This window comes from Psittacula echo, assembly GCF_963264785.1.
Source record: "Psittacula echo genome assembly, chromosome: Z".
Taxonomy (NCBI): domain Eukaryota; kingdom Metazoa; phylum Chordata; class Aves; order Psittaciformes; family Psittacidae; genus Psittacula; species Psittacula echo.
This window is the reverse complement of record NC_137742.1, coordinates 91,238,633-91,256,463: the sequence shown is the minus strand read 5'-3', so window position 1 is coordinate 91,256,463 and position 17,831 is coordinate 91,238,633. Positions and strand designations below refer to the sequence as shown.

At 41.5% G+C, this 17,831-nt stretch overlaps 1 protein-coding gene across 2 annotated transcripts in view; it reads right to left on the bottom strand.

Annotated features, from left to right (window-relative positions):
- The window catches only part of ZNF423 (zinc finger protein 423), a 156,954-nt gene that overhangs the window by 13,858 nt on the left and 125,265 nt on the right, over window positions 1–17,831 (bottom strand). For both annotated transcript variants that reach the window (XM_080637854.1, XM_080637855.1), the window contains 2 exons: window positions 9,689–9,820; window positions 8,267–8,382 (listed from right to left, as the gene is read on the bottom strand). In XM_080637854.1, the coding sequence (XP_080493980.1) occupies window positions 8,267–8,382; window positions 9,689–9,820 (248 nt within the window). The remainder of the gene's footprint in view (window positions 1–8,266; window positions 8,383–9,688; window positions 9,821–17,831) is intronic.

Below are 17,831 nucleotides of genomic sequence, written 5' to 3'. Positions count from 1 at the left end.
ATTTTCTTTAAATAATGCTTATGCTCTGCCCTTCTGAGTGCAGCATCTCTTTTCCTTTGAAAAATGAAGTCAGTTCCTTTGGATGCTAGCGACACTCACAGGAGGAATCAGAGCTAATCTGTGCTCAGACCCCAAACTACTTTCCACAGCAGCTACTACAGCAGAACAAAATGAAATGGGCTGTATTAGAGATCTCTTCTCACCAGCAAGAAAAAAATGTAGCAAGACTTTTTGAAGAGAAAACTACACTTTTTTTTATTATTATTATTATTATTTTACTTTAGTTGCCTACATATTACATAAATGTTCTGTTTCTAATTTAAGGACAATGTCCTGCTTAGAAAGATATGTGCTACCAAGCCCGGTATGCCCAAGCAGTGGTACCCAGATCTGCTGTCCCTGCACAGCCAGCTGTGCTGACAGCCATGCTCACAGACCTACAGCTTACAGCCCCTTTGCTCTGTGGCACTACATGGGAAATGGGGCTTCATACCATCTTCCTCTGGAGACAGGAATTTCACCTCGTGAACATATGAATGACTTCTGAACAAAAGCTTTGAGACTTCCAGGGCTTTACAATTGGCTCCTCCAAAAAATTCCTGAAAGGATCTGGATATATTGCTCAACCTCTGCCTTTCCAAATTCGTAAAGTAGAAAAAAACAACCTTAGTAAAAGTGCTGGTGAGCTTAATTCATTCACAGCTATAAAAACCACAGAGATCTGCAGAGAGCAGCCACACAATATTCTTGCTACCACACATTCAAGAGCTCGTATTATCCCTCCCTGGTCAGTTTGAACCTCTTCCTACCATTCATTGTTCAGCAAAACACCAACATGTGGCGTTTGACTCCAGAAATAAGGATTTCAAAGTGTTATTTCATTTACCTGAGGAGATGCTAAATACTATCACAGTGGTAATTTGTGATAGTGTAGTAAGGAACAAAGAAAAGGTATTTGTTAACTGTTGACATAACAGAATTAATTTTCCATCCCTAAACTTTTTCTCATTTCTCCTGTGAGCTCTGATGCAATGTTACTGACTGGCACTGCTGAAATGCCAACTTGCATTTCTCATCCTTAATTTCTCTCTAAATGTCATTAGTAATTGTTATTGCCAGACCAGAGAGTGCAATCTGGTCTTTCTGAAAGAAAATCCATTTCTCATTTCTTCTCCTGTGCTTCCTTCTTTTGGTCAAGGATGGATGTTTAACACAGCCCATGCGCTCTGCTTCCAAGGAGATGGGAATTCATTAATGAATTGGGAAGTAAAACATTCCTGCTTTATTTATTTACGTATACTATGCCTGGATCTTTATGAATACCAATCGTATATTCAGATCGTTTTTAAAGCACATCTTTCAAGAGCAAATGTTAATTGAACAAGGCTAACAAGTAAGAGAAGGAAACACCCTATAATCTGCACATATAAACTTCTCCCTGGATGCTTCCATAAATAATTTTTTTTGCTGGGCAACAATATTGTTAAAAATAAAAGCATATTATATGTTTTTTCTTTCTTTCTGTCACATGGAAATAGAGAGATGTGTCTAACTTTGGTCTGGATTTAACGTGTCACCCTCATTTACCCATGCAAGTGAAAATGGTTTCCACTACCACTGAGAAGGGAGGTGAGCTTAGACATCTGTGTGCAAGGGAAAATCTGCAAGCGTAAAAGGCTGGCTCCTTGCATTGCATTACGTACTGCACCCGTGATTTCTGCAGTTATGTGCAGCTCCTGCAAAATTTGGTCTACGGTACTCAGAGGCACTTTGAGTCAATTTTAGGAGGGACTCCATGATTTGACACATCTTTAGCTGAGCTCCCCGTAATCAGCACATCTTACATTTGTGTGTCTGCATTGTTTTGCGATGTATATAAAGTAATTAGTTCAAAACTAGGCTACATTTCCATTATCTATTAACTAAAGGTGTCTTGTATCAAATAAATAGACATTTGGACATTTCCAGCCAGGAATTGTGCTGTCAATAAACACAATTGATGCATATACATTGTCTCTTGGCGGCTTACCCTCCTGCCCATCTGTTGGGATGGCATGGTGCCTACGCAAAAGTTGATTGGACCCTGGCCCTAGGGCATAGATGACAGGCAACAACGGGTTTAGCTGGGCAGCCTAAGCACCGGATCCAAGTGCCATCTCTGCTGTAGGAAGCCCCTTCTCTGTGCCAACACTGCCACATTGGAACGACATGCCTCCTTACACTTGATCACACATGTTGACACTTGGGTGCTCTTAAGTGCATTAATGACTGAAAGGATGTCTTTCACCTGGCTCCCTTCTTTTTTTTCCTTGCCCTGCATTGCTGCTGGGTTTTCTGCACATGTTAATGTGAAGTTGTGAATACTTTGCTAGCCAGGGCCAGCCACAGAACAGCATTAATGGTGTAAGAAATGAAGGAGGGTTTTTTGTTATAGGACATGCTACTACAGTGCCAAGCTTCATCTCAGGTGACTCTTTGCAGATTTGAGAGATCTTTCTGCGTCTCACTGAAGAGACCTCAGGGATGACAAAGATGTGCAATATATTGATCAGAATCATCTTTCCAAATGAAAAAATGCTACATCTTGTCACTACGTCAAACACAGGGCAATTCAAGCTCTCTGCACCATATTATGTTTCAGCAGAAGTGGCCACACACAGAGGCCATGCAATCTGGATTACACAGCTGTTCCAACAGCATCCCCAGCCGGAGGCTATGGAAACACCACCTCATTCTGTGCTGTGGAAGAAGGTGCTGGCAAATCACACAGAGGTGCATGAGCATGAACAGCCCTTTCTCTTATATAGAGCATTAACCTCTGCGGATGTCAGGCCTGGGAAACCTCCAGCATCACCCACACTGAACCTTGACTACAGCTATGCAGAGCCCAGCTACAGCCCCACTCAGTTTACAATAGCATGTCTTAGCTTTGGTCCTTATGAAAGCTTCTTCCTAACCCCAAATTTTTAAACAGCCAGCTATTCCTCCTCCTCTGAATTTAAACACACGTACTGAAAACCGGAGACCTAGTAAGTAAAACTCTTCCCTACTGTGACAACAGATCAGAGATAAAACTTGTGGTTTTGCAGTCCATAAAGAACATTCAGGCAGACAGACTCAACATGATGGGTATGTGCCTACAGCGCTTTTAATTTTTAATTATTGTTAGTTATAATTATCTGACTGTGTCTGAATGAAACCCAGCAATATGGCTGGAATAGATTTTGGTATTCTTGTAATTTATTAGCTTTGTAACTACTAATAATTAAAATTTAACAATACTCCAAGCACCATAGCAACATTTTTTAAGAAATGCTAGCCAGATCTGCTAGGATAACTGACTAGATTGTTTTCAGGATTTTTAGAGGAGGACTAACATTAAAAAAAGAAAAGGGAAGGATTGATAACAGACTGACAAGCCTATAAAAAACCAAAATGCAAAGATTCCATTTAAAAGAAAAAAAAAATGGATTTTAGTTGCAGGAAATGAATTCTACCTGATTTTGTAGGTAAAACTTAGAAAGAGTTTGTTTTCAGCAAGAAGCTCCCGGTAGTTAACATCTAAGTCACACATAAGTTCTGAAACGTCGCAAAAGTTACACTAAGTGGAAGTACTGCCTTGAGACAGAGCCACATTTCAGGTCTCATTTGTTCTGCCATCCACACGCTCCTCCAGGGAAAAATATTTCCTGCAACTTCATCAAAATACCACAGATTTGCTCTTCTCTCACTGACTGTAAGGACACTGGAGCCCAGAAGCACCGAAACATTTCAGTGTTGCAAGAACATAGGGCTGTTTGGAAAAAATATTTTACTCCTATTTAAGTAAGCTTTCCTGTATCCCCTGGAAGTAGGTAAAGTCCATGTTTCAAGTAGGAGCTGGAGATATTAACCACTAAAAGATTTTGAATAGCTGCGTATAGACCTAAAATTGCGTAAGTTTCTTTCCAGTGCTCTGACCACTGGTGGTAAACTGAGCTTTTAGAAGTAGCCCTGTAGACTCACCTGGGTGCAGGTGGGTCACATACAAACCAAGAGCCTCTAATTCTCCCCACAATGCTTCAAGGGACAGTGTTGTATGCAGATGGCCCCAAGGACAATTGTTATGAGCAGCTGGAGATGTTGCTCCTTATTGCCCCACTCCCAGGAAAGCCACCAAGGGTACAGAGCAGGGTCCTAATGTCGCACATGGGGGACATCAGACTATGCGGTGGCTTTATGCAGTGTCCCCTTGCCTGGGCAGAATGCCTCTCCTCTATGGGAGTTGCATCTAACATCAAGCTGACATTAAAAGCAGACTTAAAAAAAGAAAACCTGCTTAGGGCTTGATCTGCTGTAATCAGCGGAAAGAATCCCAAGGACTTTGATGTGGACCAAATCAAGCCCCTGGAGGACATTCATGGTAAATCATTATTAATATAATGAGTGCAATTTCTGTGCAGCAGCTCATGCCTGTTTATGGATATATGAAAATTGCCAGCTTTTCACATAAAATAAAATGAGGAGGGAGACAGACCACAGTGTTAGCCAATGAGCCATAGTAGCCACTTTCCTTTTGATATGGTTACATTTAAAGAAACTGGGCACTTAAAATGACAGCAAACTCTTCAAGTGAAGCTCCCTTAATTTAGTCATTTGACATATCTCCAAATCTGAACAGAAAAGAAAGCCCTTTATTCATAGCAGGCAATAAAACACCTGAACACCTGTGCTAGGAAAGACCTGGCAGGTACCCTGGTCCCCTGGTACCTGGATTATTTGCGCATTGTTTATTATATCCCTTGCCTTAGTTTTCATCAATTGTAATCATTTAGGAGGGAACAGTATGATTAACAGTACACAAGCAAACAGCAGGAATTAATCCTTTAAATGCAAATACTTCATTGGTTATGTGATGGCTCCTTGGAAAAAGCAATGTGGCAAAAGACTACCTATGAAAATCCTCCTTATGTTTCCTCTTAAAACCACTGCTCAGTCACAATTTGCTTAATGTAATTCTCAACACAAGCAATTGAGGAGGTATCTTTCCCTGCTGTGAATTACACCACAAATATAACTCTCAGCACCCATTATGTGTCATATTTTCTGACCCATCTTCGGCATTGGCAGGGTTCCCTGCCATGTTTTAAATAGTAGAGACCAAAACTCGAGTTGTCAAAGAGCTAGCTCATCTCCCACATCCGAGTGCCCCATGTGTTGCTCTGGCTCCAGCTGCCTATGAGAAGCGGGCATGCTGGCAGTGGCCGGCAGCTCCTGACACGGATGCTAGAGATGGAGCACTGTTTGACAGGGCTCCTTCTGCCCTACATGTGAGGAAACCCCCAAACCTCCACCTCTACACCTGTAACGGTAAGCATGCTTCAGTAGGTGAAATGAAATGCCATAGCCTTGGTGTTCTATACATTAGCTATAAATCTACTTTTTTTCCAGATTTTCATCATATTCATAGCTGCCAATCTTACAAACTGAGGATACGAAAAACTTGTAGCTGCTAGCCTTTCCTCTTCTGCCCTAAGTGTATGTGGGGTTATCACACATAACTGTTTCCTTTGTGTTTCATACGTAACCTTACCATGTTTTCTTTCCTTTTTTCCAAAGAGATAATGTAAGGAGTTAACACTGTTTTCTTCTGGCAATATCATCAGTGAGTAACCTCACTGACTCATCACTCCACATTCACACCAGAATTTCCACCGTTTGTAAAATGAGCTCAATTCCTCAGAGCTTTCTTAAGCCTCAGTCTTATGGCTCCATTAGACAGTGTAAACTTCGAAGCATAAACCTATGTTAAAATACAACTGCTCAGAAGGGCAAAGAGGGTTTGACTGCCTCCAGAACGTTACACTGCCGAGGCAGTATTTGCACCAATCACAACAAGCACGTTTACAGAGGCAATGTTTCTCATCACATGGCATACATTTCTGGGCTTATTATTTGGGGTTTACCCTGTTTAAAGAAATGTTCACAAACCAGCAGGGCCAATTCATGCTCCTCCATGACTTCTCTAAAAGTTGCTTTTGCCCAGTGCTGCCTCTCATTTTCCTCAACCTCCTTATTTTAATTGCTTTTCTGTAAGAACCCCATTCTGAAGTGCTTCTTGAAATAGTTGAATGTTAGGGTTTTTTGGGGTTTTGGGGGGGGATGGTGTTAATTTTTTTTTCAGTGATTTCATTTAAAATACAAAGAAGTAAAAGCTTAAGTTCAGATGTTGACACTAGTTATTTTACATCAGTGGGAAAGCAAGATCAGAACGGAAAAGTCAAATTCATCAAGTAGAAGCCCTTGTTGGACGATTTGCCCACATAAGAACAATTGCACAGTTAAGAGACTGAAAGGTTTATGCAGATTTAACCCTAACTAGCAACTGAACAACTGGTTCATTAAAATAATACTAAATCTTCATTGCTAAACAAAAATATAACCAACAGTTGAGGAGTTTAGAGCAGTCAGCTTACAGATCAGAAACTGGTGAGAGAATTTTGCTGAGGTAGCCTGGCTCAAAAGTCTTGAGCATTTCTAACTGCTTTACACACACATTTTGCGTCCTTCTTGGCGCAGGTATTTGGATTAATAAAATCCCTGGCATCAAGTAAACATGCATTTCTGAGTCACTGCTAAAATAAAGACTAAAACTGTGCAGCGAAGAACTGAATTTTCATTCAGCCAACACCATTCAAAACTACTCGTGTAATTATTATGAGCACAAAAATTTTAAGTGCACACAAATCCTGCATAAAAACTGGAAAATTACAATCATAATTTATCCGATTAAAGCTGCTATTTGCAGCAATTTTGCAATGCGCAACACTTCAGAATTGTAACAGTATGTAATTAAAACTGTTAACTGCAAAAAATGGGCACTGTAAAGACTATAATTTAACATGGTTCTCTTTATTTGATCATCTGATTTTAAAGGTTAATGCAGTGACCTAGGAAGCCAGTGTGCCCATTTTAATTGTGCTGTTTTTTTGACCGAACATCATTTTACACAAAAAATTACAGGAAAAATCAGAGATGGCTTTGCAAACCACTGTTGCCTTCTTAAAAATGTTCATAGTGAGAGAACAAAAACCCCAAATCTGCTGACTTTATTATAATATTAACTAGGTATAGTTAAAATTTTGTACACTTATGCAAATCAGGTTGCTAGAACAAGGGAAAAAAGAGATTCCTCTGGGAGACAAAAAAAATAAATAAAACCAACAAAGTAAAAAGATCAGCCATCCTTCCACAGCGTTACACCACGACACAAGAGGAGCAGCTTGGGAATTCAGCAAGATAAATAAAAACCCTCCAAAGTTTAAGTAAATCATGGTTTGTAAAGCTAATAGATTTCAATGAGGCACACAATACCATTTCAGAAAGAGACTGTATTTGCCAGGTGACGGCAGCAGTATTTTGGTGACCGTGCTACACAGGTAGGATATGACTAAGAAGGATGGCCAGGTGGACACCTCCCCGTGAGTTCTCTTTAGACGGGCAAGCTCCAGCAGCCCATTCCCCATGAGGTACCAGGTACACACACCATGGTGGTTTTAGCATCTACCTGGCTTTAGCAAAAAAGGTATCCATGTAATTTAAACCCAAGCCTCACAGCATGATGCCAAGGTGGTCCCTAGGGCCATGGCCCCAAGAGTGCTGCACCAGTATATCCAGGTCAAGGGCCAACCCCTCCAAAAGGCTTGCTGCACCCAGGCATGGGTTTGTGAAGGCTCAAACTGCTGTGGCCCCCCAGTGCTGCCAGGGAAACTGGTATGTAATGCCTGGTTTGCAGAACCTGAAGCTTATTAATGTGCTTGTGCCTTAGTGCAGCCTCTAATTAAGCATGTGTTGAGCTGCACCCATGCTTTGCTCTCATACCTCAGTAGGGAAAATTCTTTTACTTCCGACTTAACAGTGAGAAAGGGGAGGGGGTAGTTCAGTTTGTTTAGTCTTTGTATGTTAATAAGTCTCTAAATTATTAATAGAAGAAAAGAAATTATTTACAAGGTGTTTGACGTAGACATGTCAAGATGTAGCAACACTACTGTCAAGAGAAATACTCAGAAAGAATCATGATATCTGTTTTATTTATTCATTCCAGCCATGCTCAGAGACCCCTTTCTCCTGATAGCACCCAGGGAGGCATGAGGAGACTGAGATACTGTTTAAGTGCAGAACAGACCATATCAGGGGTATACACCTTTTCTAAATGCTGCACAAAGGTGATGGCTGCACAGAGAAATCAACAGCTTTAGCTCTGCTTTTACTCCTGTTGTAAACATACCTGAAGCTCTGTTTGAAAGAAGAACTTCTGCGGGCACTGGGAGCAGTCATAAATTTTATCTTCCTGCCCATGGACTGCAAAGATGTGCTGCTGCAGTTTGTTTGCCTGCACAAAGACTGAAACAACATAGTACGATTAGTTAAGATTGCTTCATATAATGCATCTCATCTTGAACTGCGCTTTTACGATTGCAAAGACTCTGAGAAGCCCACGGATATCTGCCAGAGAAGTGCTGATACACTCTTTTCGACAGAATTTCCTTACAAGTAGTCAATTTAGAGTCTCCAGACTGGCAGTCACCTTACTTCTAACAGACTCTATATGCTGCATGGATTTTTGATATTTCACATAAAGCTAACACTGTCCATGGGTAACTGGAAGAACTCAGTCATGAGACCAAAGAGAGGACGTCACTGCTCCTGCAGGGAGCCCTGGGCCTGCGGCAGGTGCATCGGATGCATTTTTAATGCAGGACAATTGGGCCAGGAGAAGCCTTGATGGCTGGGGTCTGGAAGACACATGGCCCAGAACAGCGTTTCTGGCAGGCATTTGAATCTGAAATGGCAGGCTTGTCACAGTTTTTAGACCTTTTAAATGGGTTGTCCATTCAGTATATATAAAAAAAGAAGATTCTCATTTAACATCACAAATATCACAGCATATACATTATGATTTTGAATCGACTTATTAGTATGACTTTATCAAGTGAAATTTGAAGTGAAACATATTGAACCATGTTTTAGCTGGTTAAAAATCTACCTCATTTAATTTTTGTCTCTTTTTATATGAATGACCATCGGCATCTGAAAATAGCTTCTTCAGTGGAATTAAATGCATGCTGTCAAAGAGTTGTTTTAGAGCACGTTTCAGGAAAGGATAAATTAACTCCAAGCTCACAGAAAAAGAAGATTCTTAAATCGTGTGCCACCACAAGAAAACTGGACTGAGACAGCAGCTGGCAAAACTGCACAGTTGTACAATTTGGTTTATTTATTTATTAATTGAGTAAAGGTTTATCAAACCTTAACTCAAGTGAGCCTCACCACCATGAGTAGATCATGAGCTACCTAGTCTGTACAGGGTCCTTGCTAAGGGGAATATGAGCTTGCAAGAGCAGATCCATACCATGCAAGTCTTGCTCTTGGAAACACATTGCACTTTCAAGCCACAAGGTATAATTTAAAAGGGTCTGAAGTGTGGGGGGCAATGCAGAACCCACCGCACGTGGCAGCACTGTTCAGTGTCAGGCACCACAGTGCTGCTCTTCAGAGCAAGCCCCAGTTTCAGACAACACTTTAAACATTTCCAAGCACAGTATTTCTTTTTCCCAAGGAAAGGAATACGGTATTTTACAAATCCCCTGAGTGTCATTTCTGGATCTAGCCATGCATGCTGACGCTTGTCTTGGCCTCCCTGTCTTACCTGTGAAACAAACAGGGCATTTGAATGTGCCTCCCATCCCCTCAAAGCTGTGCTCAATCAGGTGACACAGGAGCTTTGCCGGAGAGTCAAACATCTGGTTACACAGCTTGCACTCATGATTGATTCCTTCCTCTGCAAGGTTCAAATGATACAACTTGTTAGTGACACAGCAGATTAGTGTAGGTGATGCAGCAGCAGCAGTTGGTGAGAAACACCCATGCCAATGCACACGAACGACATCATGGACCCACCGATGTTGCCATGGCCCCAGCCTCACCAGAGAAGCAGGCTCAGCTGCTCATGTGGGGCATGCAGATGTATGGCCCCAGCACATTGCAGGGGCACTGATTTTCAGGAGTAATGGAAGCAGCGCCGCAATCAACCTGCTGGGAGCCCATGCGCCTGCTCCCAGGCTCCTAACCACACTGCACTGCTCCACCTCGCATCCTATCACAAAGGGCAAGCATCCCTGCTCTGGGGATAGATTATTAAATAGTCAAACATCACTTAAAATGGGCTTAACAGTGTGGATTCTGCCAACAACACAGAAAATGTCTGAAATGCAGACTAGTGCAAACATACAGGAAAGGAAGAAAATATCGGAGAATAGCAGGAATCCAGAGCAGAGTTCTCTATTTCTTGGCATTTCCAAGGTGAAGAGAGATCACTGAAAGTATTTAAATATAATTTGAAAGTGTAATTTCCACACCATATATCTTAAGCATTGAATGCACAAGGCCTGTTTTAAATGCTCCTATATTCTAGCTAACTCATAAGGAAATACAAATAATTATTACTACTGTTTCAATCCTATCACCTCCATAAGATGCTAAGTTTTTCTGTTTACTGAAGTTTCTGGTTCTGGGTGCAGTTGAGTCTTTTTTTGAGGTAACATAGCCACATTAAAGCAATTTTCACACATAAAATTAATCATTTGGTTTTCTTGAAGGAAGAGAGTTACAGAAATTTTGAAAACGCAATGTACAGTTTATATAAATCAGAAAACATGTAAAATTTTAAAAATTTGTGGATGGTTTCTATAAATACTTCCTGAAAATATGCCTTTCCTTCACTGTGTCAGCACATGAACTTCTCATGAAAACATATTTTAAAAACTAAAGCAATTGCCTTTTGATGTACACTCAGCTTTATTTTTATATCTTCATATCACCAAATTCATTTTTTAGTTCAAAGATAGGTAAGAAGTTACTACATTATACGATGAACTCTTGCCAAATGCATTTGGATCATGTGAATAATGCAAGTCTTCAGAAGGCACAGTCTTTACCTACAATTGCTTTAAATTAGCTTTTTATTTCTTTAAAGGGGCTAAACAGAGGGAAATTATTGTTTTGTACAAGGCTTTTGGTACTCTCAGGAGCCCAAAGCCCTTTTACAAGGCAGGGAGTTGGATGCCAGGGCAAGCATAAGACGGGGCTCTACGTGCGGGATGCGGGGCGCCGCCTGTGCCTGGGCACGTGGTGGCTCTTGCACAGTTGCACCATGGCACACTTGCAGGTAGAGGTAACTCCTAGAGCACACAGGGCTTGAAGGGCCCTCCAAAACAGTGTGAAATATAACAATTTAAATAAAAAGATGCCCAGGCAGTGCCCTGTGCAGCAGCACGTGCTGATGCTGGTGCCAGTGACACCTCAAGGCTGGGTGCTCTCTGGAAACCTGTGTGGCAGTGGGTGCTCTGTGGTGGTATTCAGGGTGAGAGCAAGGTGCTGATGGTGAGTGCTGGCACTGGAGCTGCAGTGAGGACGGGGAGACGCAAACAGGCAGGTTGGGAAGGAGGTAAAAAAAGAAAATGAAAGGGGTGAAAGAGTCAGGAACAGAAAGATGGAAAGTCTGGTGGCTCCACAGCAGCAGCTCCTTGAATTCCCTGGGCAGACATAACCAGGGACTAGGATATTTCTAGGATGCAACAATATTTGCAATTCTCTGCTGGGGCAGGCATTACAGATGGGTATATTGCCCTTTCTGACGGATAGGTTTCAAAACCTGACCCTCTCCCTTTATTGCAGTGTAAGGCTCACTTTTCCCATTGGACCCTGGCCTGGTAAGTTTTGGTTTTGTGTGGTCTTTGCAATCTGCTCTGGAGAGGAGGAAAAAGGGGGAAGGAATATGTGCCTTGTGCTGAGCATCCTAAGCATGCCCAGCCACACAGCTGTGTACAGTGACCAAACACTGCAATAAGCCTGGAAAGTACAAAGCGGGTATTGGGAAATTAATTCCTTCTACAAGTAAATCAGAGAAATCATGTTTGACATTAATTTTCTATCGTCCACATACAGGGTATTTGGAAAACAGTGATTCATGTACAGCCCGTGGTCCTGTGTGAGCACATGCGTGCTCATACATACATACATCTCATAAATACAGAGAGACACATACTACTGATCAGATTTAGGCTGCTCTTTCTCCAGCCTAAAGACCTGTAATTTCAGTAAAATTAAAAAAAACCCAAAAAACAAACAAATGAAAATAACCACAACACCAACAAAGCTCAGTATTTCAATTGAACCAATTGAAGTATATTCTTACAAGCTTAATATGTTTAACTAGGTAACAGAGACTGTGTATTTTCTTGGCTGATCCCTGCAGTATTTTAAATAGTTAAACCCATAACAAACAAACTAAAACTCGAATGAAAAATAATAAACCATAATGGGTTCCTGCAGATCTGGAAATTTATCCCACTCGAGGCAAGACCTTTTGATTTGCAAATCCACTTCTGAATTATAAGGCCTTCTCCTCACCGGTGGGGGTTTTTATTCCACTCCCACAGGAGTCCATTATGTATTTCTTGTGTCTATAAAACCATCCAGAAAGAAAAAAAGGGGAAAAAAGTACCATGGTTAGCATGACAAACGTTTCTCTTTTCATGCATGTGTATTCAAAATATGAAAATGTCCAAAGATATAGATAGAATTGCTGCTATAATCACTCTCTCCTCCATGGCATTTTACAGCATATTATTTTACACAGAAACACAGCACATGTATAGGGATACTCTGTCACCTTTGGAGAATAACTTCCTTGAAATATGTAAGATCATATAGGTACATGCAAGGTGGCTTTTTGACAGTATGGTGTGACACCAACACTCCAGTCAGAAGTGTGGTTCTGGGCTTTAGCAACACAAAACATATAATCATTTCCCTAGTTTTAATACCCCCCCACCCCTTTTTTTTTAACCATGACAAGCATCTATGAGAGACCTTCACAACTCAAGTGAATTATGTAACCCCTCTCATTTGTAAAATAAAATGTATATTTTTACAGCTTGCTGTGCTAGATCTTCTCCCATTTCTCCATAAGTGTATCTGTGTGGGGATCAATTGATTATAGGACAAAACAAGCAATGCACAGCAAATGAAAACCTTGGGCTTCTTGCCCTTTTTTTTCCTCCCAAGCTCAAAATAATAAACATTAATTTTACACTTCATTTCTCAAAAAAATAATAGGATGTGCTCTTGTTTAAAGCAAGCAGGCCTGCTGGATTCTGTCAGTCTGAAAGTATGTCAGGCCAAAAGAGGAACAGAGTGCTTTGTGTAAAAGTATCATGGGGAGATGATAGTATCCTGTAATGTTTTCAGTACCTACTTTTGTCTCCAAAAGCATTTGATCCCTGGCAGACACATACTTATTTCCATACTGGTCTTGAGGGAAGCCAGTAGGAATGAGAGCTGATTATCTGAATCCTGAAGGTGAAACCTGGGTGGTGCCCACTGATGTCAAAGGCAGGCATTTGTATAAATTTGGAGGTACATAATTTACTGCCTGTTAGCAAGGATTAGCTGGTTGTGCAGACCCAGCTGAACAGCAGAGGCAAAGCACAGTGCTCATTGTTTCCAAGTTCAGATGCTTTTCCAGGATAGTTTTAAATATGTTGATAGGGTGCTTAGTAGCACCCTAGTACTAGTCACTTAGTAGACTGTTGTTCTGCCCATTTTAGAGTGGGAGTATGCTTCTCCATAAAGCTATTTCTGTTGCAGCAATGTGCATTTAATACATATTACAATGAGTCTCTAAGCCTCTAAGAGAACCGACACTAGCAGCCTCTTGGCGAGGATGTAGCATAAATAATAATGCTGTATTAAACCTATACTGTATCAGCTGCATTTCTAATTATAACTATATTAATGGCAATATAAAGGTACACATTAATACTGTTGTGTACTGACACTTTACCACACCAATAACAAATAGGAGATTTGAACAATAAAAATCAAGATGGCATTGTCTTTACTGTTAGTTAAAACTTGCCTCTTCAACTTGATTTAATAAAGCAAGATTTTCCCTTATAGAGTAACTGCAATAGTCCTAATTTGAGAGATCGTGTAAGACAATCTGATGCTCATTCCTGACAACAACATGCACGTCCTTTACTATAGCTTCCCAGACCACTAAATTGCTACTCCACTGCAGCAAATTAAGGCAATAAAGGGGAATATCTTTCCTTTACTTAGATATACACATCCATGAGTTAACTGCACTTTTAATGAACTTTGAAATACTGTAATTCAGTGTAACAAAGCATTAATATAGCGTATTCACAGAGAACCTTCTCCTGTCCATTAGATCATAAATTTCGTGAAATTAAATGGGCCGTGTGCTCTAATTATAATAGAAATAAATAGAAATTGGGATGAACACAGGGAAATAAAATGAAAACTGCATGGAGCTATTCTGTTTATGCAATTCATTTCCCAGTAAGCAAGTATGCAAAGGGAAAAAAATATAACATAAGAAAAGCAGGAGCTTCTCCAGTAATTTTTAACATGTGACTGTGAAGGAGTCAGGAGCTTGGAGCAGGGTAGGATGACAGTGATGGACACTCCCCTCCAAAACAAAGCCTGCAGAGAACCACTTCAACCCCTCATCTGGCTGGCGCCACTTCACCACTAGTTTTCATTAAAAGCAATCCAATGGTGGAGGTAAAACCAAGATCTGGAACATGATGCAACTGCTTCAAGGGGATGGCAAATTTGCAGATGCTCACATTGGACAAAGATGATGTCTGCTGTACAGATGACATTTCTTCACCGCCATTGCTGCCTAAGCCCCTGACCTGCTTTCTATACAAACCACTTGGACCACATCGCTCCATTACAGATTTGTAATTAATCCCTTAGGATACAGCCAAGCCCCCAGAGTTGGTGGGGCTGCTGAAAGGTTAGGGGACCTGCGCTCTGCTGCAGCATGGACCAGCAGCACAGAGCTGCTCTGCGGCACGGCGCCCCAGCGGTTAGGCAGCCAGGCAGTGAAAGGCAGCGGATTGATGGTGTGGCAGCAGAAATGTCACCTGGGGATCTGGGTGCTGTCCTCCCAGGGATGCTGGAGGTCAGTTACTATGGCAACGCTGAATGAGCTCAACCTTGTAACTGACCCTTATCTTTTTCTGATCTGTGGTCCACTTGGGACCTTGGCTGGAAATCAACTGGAAAATAATCTGGTCACATATCAGAAAGAAAACTATTTATACTTATTTATCCAGGTAGAGCTCATCTCTCCCTTTGACGACCCTGCCAGACTAAAGATACCCATCATGATCCCACACTGTTTCACGCGGCTGTGCAGAAACGCCCAGCTCCACACTGCATGAAACCATGCCAACCCCCCCCGCCACCATAACACACACACAGACTGCCACAGATATGTGTGCTCATAGCTCTACTGATATATTGCCAAACCTTTGCCTTGCTCACAGCCCCTGACTTGCCCATGTAGATAAACACACATCTACACCCATTCTTGGATGGTTTAATATTTTATGTTGGTATCCGCTACTCATATTCTTTTGTGCTTTATCTCTCTGCTGAAATATGATTCAGCTTTGAAATATATTTATATGATCTAGAATGGCACAACATTGATGTCTTTTATGAGCCAAAGATTGTTTAATAAAATCTTGCATTCCTGGTTCATCCTTATGACAATTTTACTATTATAAGTTTTCAAGGGATATAAGAGCTGTCCACTGTGGTTAGAAACATCACTTTAATGAAAAATGATAACACAGAGACTTGGAGTTTTCAAGAAACTATGCAAGGAAAACCAACAAAAATACAGAGAGTTCCCAGTGTGTGTTTGCTTGTACTTTTGTTGGTTTTCCTTACATTTGCTTTTGGTTGAAAATCATTAAAACCAGTTCTGTTCTTCATAATTTTCCAAGGGATGGGCAGCCCGGACAAAGGTCTGACAGGACAAAGGGGCTGTCACTATTCTCCAGCTGACGAAGCTCTCAGGGGGAATGGGATTTGGGAAATCAGGGGAGACATTAGGAGTCGGAAGCTGCAGAACGTAAGGGCAAATATAGGTACTAGAAGAAGTGCCTATGGATTCCTGGTAACAAACTCCAAGGCTTCTTGTGATGTACTACTTACACGCATCTGTGGTCTCGGAAAGGTATTCTCCTTCAGGCTAAATTAGCCTAACCACACAATGGGCTTTAAACTCTTTTCATCATCTCAGGGGGCCTCAAGCTCAAAATATGCAGAATTAGATGCCAAATTATTTATAGGGTAGCTTGCAAGTTCACTGCCTTCAGTACATGTCAGTAGACTGCAATATTAAAATGACCATCAAAAAGAAGCATGGTCCCAGAGAGATTGCAGGGAGTTTCCTATGAACTGTGACAGCAGTTCCTGCACTGCTCCAGGGCCCCTGCCTCCCTCCTGGCCACAGACTGCATGCTCCAACCCACTTCCTGGGGAAGGCTGCACCTCAGACACATAAGATGGGCCTTTGTCAGCTCAACATTTGGTTTACAAGAAAAATAAAATCTGGAAAGTTCAAAGGAGTTCATGGAGCTGTGCATCATCTGTCTGCTGACTGCAGAGCCCCAGAGGGACCGTGCCTGCAGAGCTTTATTTTAGATTTAGATATTAATCTGGAAAACTGCATAAAGATAATTTATGGAAATGCACTACATTTTAGCACAGTAACTTCACACTTTATCAGCCTTTCTCTGAAGATCTCTTTTCTTAATAGCCTATATTAAAACTTCTGGAATGAAGTCTGGTAGGTCTGGCTGTTCCTTCACAATAGTTCATTAAGAAATAACTCCAGTGGCTTCCACGGAAATGCAAAACCCATTTAGGAAAAGAAACACATGCTGCCTTTTTGAGTGTGCAAGTCCACACACACACACAGAGCGGATGAGTCTGGATAAAGATAATAAAGCCCTAAGAATAGGTAGAGGTTAATAAAAACATGGTATTCCCACACAACTCAACCTAGTCATGTATTTCAAGGTTTTGATATGTTAACAGCTATATTATTTTACTTTTAGTGTTGATAACTGGTGGAACTGAAATAACACGGCTCTGAATGCAGGCCCATGGTCACACAGCCTGTTCCCTGCACTAGCCTTTCTCATACCATTGTGTTCCTTAACCTGAATATTCCTCATTACTCCTGGTCTTTTCTCCACTCTCGTCACTTCCCTGGAAGCAGCTTCCTGCATTGCTACACAGCAACAATACATTCAACCTCTGATCCTATTGACAATATCACATTGAAGAGCTCAATACAGACAAACAGCAGTTACCAGTATCTGCTTGGCATCTATTCTTCTTGTGAAATTAAAAATTAAAATTAAAACATCATTAAACTCATATTAAACATCCCACTGGAATATGCCAAGTGCTTTTAAACCATGTAAAGCTTTAAACTGAGTTTGAAAGGGTATAAAGCCCTTTTTACTTGTTTTACAGGCCTGGCACATTCCCCAGCCTCAGCACCAGGACCACCAGAGCCACAAGGTGCCCCCTCCCCACCACATCCCATCCAGACCTCCTGCAGACCCAGTGTATATTGACCCTGGTCGCATAGAGATCCCAGAGCTGCCAGAACTTGAGCAAGAGCTGCCAAAGGCAAAGCCTTCCCTCTTACCAGCAGCCCTGCGCGGACACCTGTGCATGGAGCGCACCTGCATCTGCAGCTACTGCTTAAGAGCCAAATGCTGGGTGCATTTTTGCCTGCCCAAAGGCAGGTTCCTGGGGTGGAGATCCAAGTCAGGGCAACATCCAGCCCTGGCTGCAGCCCCCTGCACCAGCCAGGACTTTCAGGATAGCACACAGTATCTTTTAAACATGTGAACTCCTGCTGATGTGTATCACTGATCTTCACATTA